Consider the following 10,567-nt stretch of genomic DNA (forward strand, 5'->3'; position numbering starts at 1 on the left):
ATCATACGACGAATACTTCAACAGACTGAGAGGGCTCATCAAAAACGGGCAGTACGGTCAACTACAAAATGACATCTTGCTCGACAAAATCATCTGCTCAATAAAGGACCACGACCTTAGAGAAAAATTATGGTTAGACAACAATATCACGTTAGAGAAAGCTATAGAAACATGCAGGTCGAAGAAGACTACAGAAAAACAGCTTAAAAGTATGGAAGAAAAACCGAAAGAAGTGAATAAAGTCCAAACCAAAGGTAAGAAAGAATTAAGAAAAAAATCGTGTGGACACGAGACATGCAAATATTGTGGTATGGAATACCACGAAAACCTACAACAATGCAGGGCGAGAATTTCGACGTGTAAGAATTGCAACAAAAAAGGCCACTGGGCAAAAGTGTGCTTATCTAAATCGACAAAACATAGCAAAAATGGGAAAACGGTCAAAGTAGCAAGCAACACCAACGAGACATCCGAATCAGAGGACGAGGCATTCGTGCTACAAACATTCGAGCAAAACAAAGATGAAAAAGGCTTATACATAAAACTAAATGTCATTAACAGTAACAACAAGGTCCATTATACAAAATGTCAGCTAGACACAGGAGCAACCTGCAATCTAATCGGAATAAAAGAGCTAAAAAAAATTTAAGCAACCCCTCTAATAAATTAAACAAAAACAAAACTTAAAATAGTAGAAGCGCCTCAGATCATACCCATTGGTAAAACAAAACTAAATATCAAATACAAAAACTCCGAGCACTAATTATCGTTCTACGTCATAAAAGGCAACCATTGCCCACTACTGTCACTGCAAACCTGCCAGTTATTAAACCTCATAGAAGTATGCAAAAACGTCGAAAAAATACAGGTGAAGCCGAAGCATACAAAATCATCGAAGCTTATGAAGACGTATTTCAGGGTCTGGGAAAACGGAAAGGAGACATTTCCCTCGAAATCGACAGCACCATTACTCCCAGGAACGAGCCACCTCGAAGAATTCCGAACAACTGAAATCAACATTACAGGAGATGGAAATCATGGGCGTTAAAAAAAACACAACAAACTAAGAATATGCATCGATCCAAAACATCTAAACGAAGCAATCAAAGATGTAAAGTACCAGCTACCAACCGTAGAAGAAATTCTAGCAGAACTAGCAGATGCGAAAATCTTTTCGATATTGGACGCCAAACAAGGATTCTGGCAACTGCCACTGGACGAAAAGAGCAGCAAACTTACATCGTTCTGGACTCCATATGGCAAATATAGGTTCAAACGCGTTCCGTTCGGTATAAAGCCAGCAATGGAATCTTTTCAGATGCGACAAAACCAAGTAATAGCCGGTCTAAAGGGTGTTGTTTGTATCGCCGACGACATCCTAGTGTTTGGCAAAGGTGAAAACAAGGATGTTGCAATTTCCGACGTTATCGACGTTACCGACTCCATGTTATATGCATGGAGCCGAACACGTCGATAATGATGTTTAAACGGAGATTAGTGTTAACCACATATTGAGTAAACGGCCCTTATAGTACCACAACAAATGAGACGCGAAATATTGAACAAACTACACCTAGGCATCGAATCAACACTAAAACTGGCAGGAGAAACCGTTTATTGGATAGGCATTACCGACGAAATCAAACAGATGATCCAAGCCTGCGAAATATGCAACGTAGCTGCAAGACAACAGCAACGAGAACCACTGATGATTCCCGAGATTCCCCGCACTCCATTCGAAATCATTTCCATGGACGTCTTCGAGTTTCCGACAAAAAATAAAACAAAATATTTTGTAATCACCGTGGATCACTATTCAGACTTTTTTGAAATCGACGAGTTAGATAATTTGTCAGCCTTTACTACTATAAACGTATGCAGAAAGAATTTTAGTAGACATGGTGTACCCGGCAAAGTCATTACAGATAAAAGTTCAGGAAATTCGCAGACAAATGGGAATTCAATCATCAAACGTCAAGCCCATATCACCAACAAGCTAATGGGATGCAGCAGTAAAGATCGCGAAACACCTGTTGAAAAAGACCTTAGCCACAAACTCGGACTTCTACAAAGCATTACTAATTTGGAGAAATACACCAAACAAAATCGGCTCCAGCCCAGCCAAACGTCTATTTTGCAGATGGCTAAGATGCGACATTCCTGCCACAAATCTAAACCAAGAAGTAGTACCAGACGTACCAAATCAAATAAAACAACAACGGACATATAACAAAAAATACTTCGACAAAGGAACACAAAAGGAGAAAGATCTAAAAATAGGAGACGAGGTATACATAAAGCGAAATCCAAAAGAAAGTTGGGTTAAAGGGAAAATCGAACGAAAAGTAGCCGAACGATCATTCGTCATAAACGCAAAAAACAAACTATATAGACGAAGCACTATTCACATAATGAAACCAAACACCAAGAAACGGAAGTCGCACGAATCACAGACTCACCTTCAAATGGCAAACGACCACCTTATCGAACCACCTCAACAAAAACCTCAGGAACCACAGCCTCATCTCCAGGTACCAAATGAAGAACAGTGTGAAGTACCTCAAAAGGCGGAACAAAGTAACCAACGGTCAACACGAACAAGTCAGTCAACTGAACCCCAGTCAACTGAACAAGCCGAAGGAAGTGCCCCCCGTCGGAAGACTACTTTCGAAAACCGTCAACAAGATGGCGAACCAAGTCAAAGATCACGCAGAGAATGTAGAGCTCCAAGAAAGCTTGACGACTACGAGGTCTGCTAAAACTTTAAATCAAAGGGGATGTCATAATACAGGATCATCTGGCAACCCTGAAATACGAAACAGAAGAAGCAGCAACACGAGAGCAAAATGACAACTGAACAGGTTCGAGAATCATCTATCTGACCACGCGGTATCAAGACATAAGATCAAAAATACGTTTATATCTTTTTAAAGAATTGAGTTTATGATTGAGTAAATAAAGGAACTAGACTAATACAACAAGTATCATTACACGGCGTTTTTTTTATTAACACGGCAATTACTGTAGATACTAACGTGAAGGTCAATGAACAAATTACCTTTGATATTAGGTATATAATACTCGTGGCATTATTTGTCCATCTTTAATGAAACAGGTGATTTCGTCGCTTACGCCCTTTTTGTCGTCACAAAAAAAGGCTGCAGTACAAAATCTTAATCTAGCAGAAATATATGCATTTATGTTTGTTTGTAAATAGTCCATATTTGGAAGAAATAAGTTAATTGTAAAATCAATAATTTTTAAAGAAAGCTTTCTAAATATGAACCAAATAGGACAATAACTACTGGGTTTACCAGACTCATGCGCCACCTATCAGCAAAATTTCAAGTACAGTTATTCCTTTTCATGTAGTTAATATACGTTCTAAATATGAACCAAATCGGACTATTAATACGGGATTTTCAAATATCTCGACTCCTGCGCTACCTATCGGATTAACTCATCTTTCGTATTGCATTGTCATCGAGTTCTGACAATGTGAAGTTTCAAGTCTATAGGTCATTGAGAAGTTGATCAAAAATTGATTGCATAGGGCCGTTTTCACCATCTCTGGTTAATACTAATCCCCAGTTAAACATCGTTACCGACTCCATGCATATAACATTGTGTCAACAACGTCGGTAATGATATTTAACTGGAGATTAGTGTTAACCAGAGATGGTGAAAACGGCCCTATGCAATCAATTTTTGATCAACTTCTCAATGACCTATAGACTTGAAACTTCACATTGTCAGAACTCGATGACAATGCAATACGAAAGATGAGTATAGAGGACGATAAGGAGTTTTAGTTCGGATTGAAGTTCCACTCTACTGGGGTTAGGCTTTCGATGCGTTCTCCTTGTGTATATATAAAAAAAAAACATACAGAGCAAGTGAAATAAGGGCTTTTAAAATAGAGGCACTTCAAAACTTTCACACAAAAATGTAACAATTCCCCTCTGCAATGTCAAATTGTTCACGGAGTAAAAGGCTTAACCGACATTGCGGGCACAAAAAAATGTAAACAGAGTACAATTAAGCACTTAAGCCAAAATTGCTTTCGCTATAACTTTGTAACGATACTTCGTAGGACTTTGAAATTTTTACAGCTGCACATACCGGTATTTTGATAATCTAGGCGGCCAAAACTATTTTAACGTTTTTTATAGTACTTAATACTTTTATTCATCATCATTCAGACAATGGACTTTTTTTATTAAACTATTATATTATTAACCCTTAAATGACCGTGGTATCTTAAAAGACACAACCATTTTGTACTAGAATAAATAGAAAATGAAATTTTTTTTGGGTATTTATAGGTTAAATTATATAAAATAGACATCATTATTAATGTTTTATTTATTTATTTATCAAATGCCAAGTTTCATGGAAAGTTAATGCAATACCACAGAAGGTGTCAAACAAAATACATTATTTGAACCAAAAAAATATATATAAAAATAAAAATATTTAATTCAATCAATAATCTTACGTCAATAAGAACTAAAGCAAAATGAAACAAATTAAAGGAAAAAATTACAAATTTTCATTATCTGATGAATCAGATTCGTTAGGTTGGGCCGGAATGAGTAAACTTAACGTTTCAGGTAAATATGATTTTAATTTTCCTCTTTTCACATTTCTAGTGCTGCTAAATAAAGGGTCTGAACTTAAAAAAAGTCGATTAAAAATGTCTCTATTGCAGTTTTCTCGGGAAAATTTTCTTGCGAAGTCTTGGCGGTAAGTTCTAAAATGTTTATTCCTTGCTTCTGCAGCCTCATCCGAAAGTTGCCCAATAGGCACCAATGCATTTTTTATGATTAATGCACCATGCACAAGTATTTTGTGCATTGTCGGTGTCATCGGGTGCCATGGGTATAATTCAACGTACAACTGCACTTGCACTTGCAGCCACTTTTTCTTGATTTGTGATTTAAAATGTGAAAAATTGTGCTTAAGAGCTGATATCTGTTCGTCAGAGTATTTTTCACTTGACAAAAGCTCCTGTTGTAAAGAGTTTAATTTTTCGTCCAAATTTGGTGAATTCTGAGCTTGCATGCGGTCGAATAGGTATTTTCGAGTCACATTTCGAACCCCTGAAGTGCCTTGAGAACCTTAAACAAACCAAAAAATAACAAGTATAGAAAACGCTTTTAAAAAAAATTGTACAATGAAACGTTTGAAATTCCACAATTAATTAATCTGCGGTTTTCTGCGGCTAATTCTACTTTATTCTACATCTCAAAGCATATGTACACAATCTGAAAAAAAAAATTCAAGCTTGGACGGACTTGGAAGTATAACTTTCAGCTTAACAAATAAAAAAAAATATGTGTAAAAAATGCACTATTTCTCCTTATACAGAATTCGATAAATTACGTTATTAATGAACAAAATCTATAAAATATTTATTAAATTTGGAAAAAACATACCTGAAGCTTCAATTTCCATCATTAAAACGAGACATATAACTTTAATAAGTTAACTTTACTTTTTTTAAGATTTGTTGTTTGCCGAACGCCGAACGAGATATGTGTAGTGTGATAAGCAATGAACTTTTGACTGCCAATAAGGCGGTAGCGCACGCGACGAAAACCATCGAGAGGGGGTGGAGTGAATACTCTATTGTGTTCTCTTTCAATTTTATTCATTATTAAAATCAATTAATGCATTTTACAAAATTGACTTTTGGCCGCCTAGATTATCAAAATACCGGTATGTGAGCTGGTGCGAATGGTGGTAGGTAATCGATTTCCTTCAAAATCAGAAAATCGAAGCTCAATAAAAATATTATAAATAAAATGTTAATAAGCCACAATAACATTGACAAATACGAACAGGTTGTCGCTTACGCTCTTTTGGCGGTTAGGGCTCGAAATATTCAGAAAATGTCTCTATAAATATCTTTGATTTTGGTAAAGGTAAAGAATGGGGCCCGATGAGCTAGAAAAAAATAGAAAGTGGGCGTGGCTCGCCCCTTATTCTTGATTTTGATGGTATAAATTTTGTTTTGCTGCAAATTAAAAGGGGAGGTGCAAGGGGGTGGTAAAAGTGGAATTTTCAATATTTTCAAAAGCTTATTTTTCGAAAATTAATGAACCAATTTTCGAAACCTGGATATGGTTTGAAAGGTGATCAAAATACCTTTCACTAAGTATGTATATCTATATAAATAATATATATAATATATATTTCAAGAAAAACAAGATTTTGTTCTTTTTTAAATGAAAATGTATTTTTTTCTTAAAAAAATACGTAATCAATTATAAGATTTGTATATCAGAACAAAGCAATATTTACAGAAATAGTCAACATTTGAAAAAAATCTATCTTCTAATATAGTCATTCATATATATATATTATAATTTTAAAAAGAACATACATTTTTATTACAAAAATTGTTATAATTTCTTTTTTTTTGTTTTCTCGAAATATTTGTATAGATATACATATTATATGGAAGGTATTTCAATTCCCTTACCAATGATATCCAGGGTTTGAAAATCGGTTCAATAATTTTCGAAATATAAGCTTTTGAAAATAGTGAAAGTTCTACTTTTACCACCCCTAGCCCCGCCCCTATTAATTTGCACCAAACATTTTTTATACCGTTAAAATCAATGGAAAAAGGCGGAACATGTCCATTTTTTCTTTTTTTTTCTAGCTGAATGGGCCCTATTTTTCATTTATACCCCAAAATTTAGGTTGTCAAATAAACTCTCTGGAAATTTCCAGTAGAATATTAGTTTAGATAATAAAATTTAGGTTAACTCGCACACTGCCTATATAATACATTTTAGTATAAAATAGAGTTCCATAAAAATTTTTACAGGTTATTTACGAGGCTCGTAAATTTACGAGCTTTACGAGGTTTACGAGGCTTTTACGAGTTTAAGGGAAGACTCCTATAAATCAATTACAAAACAGACCAAAATTTGTTTTAGCCGTCCAACCGACCAAAGAAAATTCATCCGACCAATTTTGCGCGGAAAAGAAGATATCTGGCATTACTGCCCGCCACTATCGATGTTTCAAAAACATCGATGAAATGTTTGCATTTCTGCCAACAACGAATTTATATTTAACTGCTTTTACACAGTTCAAGTATTGAATTCAATTCTTCTCGCATATGGAAGAGGTGGTGAGAAGAAAAGGGACGAGTACACATGCGTCTGTACCGTCAAGTCGTTTCTACTTTCTTGCTTTCCTTTTGACCTTTTCGTTGTTTCCTATTTAAAGAACCAAAAACTTGAATTCAACAGAATTGAAGCGTGTAAAAGCAAATAGAAAACAGAAGAAAATAAGCAAGAATTGCTTTCAAGTACTTGAATCATGTAAATCGGGTGTTTGATTAGAGACACGGTACGAACCGAGAGTATCGATATGGTACTCATTTAAAGTATCGCTGTAAAAATATCGGATACTTATTATTATCGGGATAAAAAGACTCGGGATAAAAAGACTTAAATCTGAATATTTTACTCTGTAAAGCCCAAAATATATCTATATTGCTTTATATATCAATTCCAAAGTATAGACATATGGGCGTTTCTAGCGATAGGTCATAGTACAACATGGATTTTGCAATCAATGGAACCGGTAGGGTGCGCTGAAGTCAAAATAAAAAAAGTACTCGACATAAAATTCATTGCGATAAAAATTAGTTTAAAAACAATATTAAGAAAAAATTTCAATGGAGATTTTAGTAGCGTAATGTCCTTCAACGTGACGTCAGACATTTCGGCTGATAAAAAAGTAGGAACGATTTTTACATTTTGGAACTTGGAAATTAGCCTTAAATATTTTAGATATTACTATAAATAGTGTTGACCAATTCTCAGTGTTTTCAAAGCTACGTTTTAATTTATTTTTTAACATTTTGTCACGCCACGCCAGATTGGAAATGCCCATATCATCGTTTAAAGCAGGGTTGTTGCGAATATTCCCATTCGCATTCGCAACCGCGGAAGTTCCGCATAAATTTTAACATTCGTATTCGCTTTCGCATTCGCAATAATCAATGCGGAGCTTTTGCGAATGCGAATATTGTGCAAGTGCACTGATAAAACGTATATCTGGCAAACAAAAAATTTTAGCCAACATTTTTTTGCCTGTGAAGATGCTACGTTAAGACTGTCCCCTACGTCGACCTTCTTTCGTAATTTAAAGTCAAAGAGTAAGATAATAGGTTCATTCCTTATCTTTTTGGACTAAAATCTGAAAAGTGTCAAAATGCCAGGAAAAGTAAAGGAACGCAAAAAACCAAATTTTTAGTCCAAAGAATGGCAACAACAAAGCTAACGTCAAATAAGAATGGAAATGTATGTACAAAACACATTCACACAACCACAAGCACAATAAACACTATATCAATTATTTTTTGCCTCCTTCCAATTTCAATTCACTTTTTTTACTTTTTAGATTATTTTCACTTTTTGCGTATTCTTTAATTTCCGTTAATTTAAATTCAGTTGAGTTTGACACTTCTCAGGATTTTGCCAGAAAAAATTCTTCTGACTACTTCGGACTAATGAGAGTCACTCTCACTGTGTGTTGCTCTCTCATTTTTGCTGTCATTTCCGAGTTAAGGAACGCTTTTTGGACTAAATCTGACTACTTCGAACTTTTTCTGACTATTTCTGGGAGATGGGAGAGTCGACTATTTGTGCGTTAAAAGATTACCTTTAATTAGGTAAGGTAAAGGTCTGTTGAAAAAACTGGATGCATCGCTAGTATTTTTCTACTTTTTCTTAAAAAAGTTTAATTATTTTTTCTCATAAAACTTATTATTCTTAACTTCATGTCGCCTTTTATTAGTCTTTCAGCTCGAAAACAAAAACATTTATTTTAATTTTGTGTAAATTGTCAAAATTAGCACGCATCGAAATAAAGATGAAATTATATGTAAATAAGTCGACAGCAAAGTTCACAAATTAAATAAGAATTAATTCAAGGTGAATTTTATATCTATTGAGGAGTGGAACTTTGCATGTAATATATCTTTAGTATAGTATGGAAAGGGCTTAACTCACATCGTCGCTGAAATACAAAAAGCCGTAACTAACTAAAAATCCAAAATTAACTTTTTGATTGATTATGATGCATTTACTCGAATCATAAGTCTCCACATCGTTTTGGCAATACAAAAATTTAGTTAGTTGTGGTTTTTTGCATTTCAGCGACAATGTGAAATAGTATTAACGATACATATCAGGAACCGTAAATAGCAGTTATTTTTTCCCAACAGTTAAACTTGGCCAGATATTTTTTAAGTTCGAAATAAGAGTCTTTCCGGATAGTAAACAAACCGCTTATCCAATTTAAACAAATTTGGTACCAAATAAAAGAGGACTTAAATAGCTTTGAAACAGAAATAACGATCGAAGGCTACCACATCTATTTGTATATTTTTTTTATAATTTAATACAAAGGAATGCATATACCTGACCTTTGTTCTTTGGTAATTAAAAAACATTTTTTATTTAAATGTTTTTCAATAGCTGGCTTTCTGCTGGCTTTCCTCGTTTAAATATTTCAGTTTTAAAAATGTTTTAGTCTTCTTTCAGTTGATACCAAACTTGCTAAATTTGGATAAACGGTTTGTTTATTATTAGGAAAGGGCTTTTATTTTCGACTTACAAATATCTGGCCAAGTTTAGCTGTTGAAAAAAAGTAACTGTTATTTACGGTCCCTGATACATATGTACAATTCTCAACGTCGCGACGCTATAAGCACACATTTTTCAAACCAGTCACAGAAGACAGAATTAAAAATAAATTACAAAAACTAAAATCGAAAAACGCTGATGACGTAACAGGTTCTCCAAATTCTGAAACAACCAAAAGAGTTGGTTCTCCAATTGGAACACAACGGTGTTTAAACGGCGATCTTGCCATGATGCTAGATTGTGTAGATGAAAGTCAGGAGGATACATACGACATTTGCAGCCCCGATGCAATTCTCGAATTATTGAACCGCAAAAAAAAAAATAACTGAACTGAATCGAAAAGAATTTACAATTTTTTCAAGTTTCAAGTTTTTCAAGTTTGTCGCCTCGAGCGAGTAGTTATTTAATGGCGCAGGTTTGATTTACGACCCGTTCGGAAACAGGCTGTAACCCGAAAAAGCAGCAAAATTACTCTTTCTTAAATACAATGTTCCAATTTTCGCATTCGCATCCGCGGATGTTAGCTTTTAAACATCCGCATCCGCATTCGCATCCGCGGATGTCTAAAATTCCACATTCGCAACATCCCTAGTTTAAAGTACAAAACCACGTACCAAGATAATGCAAAACCGCTTATGTGAGGTTGCATAAATTATTTTCTAGAGAGTAAAAACACTCATATTTTAAAATGATTCTCTTTTTTTATAAAGCAATCGCATTTCTGGCTAGTATATTTTAGGACGAATGGATAAGGATTGAGCCAAGAGCTTGTGTGAGCAAATCCAATTTTTGGCAGCCAATGTCAGTTACGCGGTTTTGCAGAATGACGATACGCGGTTTTGTACTTTAAACGACGATATGTACTTTTCCTTAACCATAAAATAAAGTACAAT

The 10,567-nt window shown here is 34.6% G+C and overlaps 1 protein-coding gene across 1 annotated transcript; it reads right to left on the reverse strand.

The window, feature by feature from the left end:
* Positions 1 to 4,494: 4,494 nt before the first annotated feature.
* Positions 4,495 to 5,624, reverse strand: LOC118749769. Its single transcript, XM_036484547.1, has 3 exons — positions 5,439 to 5,624; positions 4,774 to 5,120; positions 4,495 to 4,509 (listed from the first exon to the last, which is right to left on the reverse strand). The coding sequence occupies exons 1-3, from the start codon at positions 5,458 to 5,460 to the stop codon at positions 4,495 to 4,497; spliced, it is 384 nt and encodes a 127-aa protein (XP_036340440.1). The 5' UTR covers positions 5,461 to 5,624.
* Positions 5,625 to 10,567: the final 4,943 nt, after the last annotated feature.

The sequence above is a fragment of the Rhagoletis pomonella genome, unplaced genomic scaffold, assembly GCF_013731165.1.
Source record: "Rhagoletis pomonella isolate Grant_MI unplaced genomic scaffold, Rhpom_1.0 Rhpom_scaffold_00046, whole genome shotgun sequence".
Lineage (NCBI taxonomy): Eukaryota > Metazoa > Arthropoda > Insecta > Diptera > Tephritidae > Rhagoletis > Rhagoletis pomonella.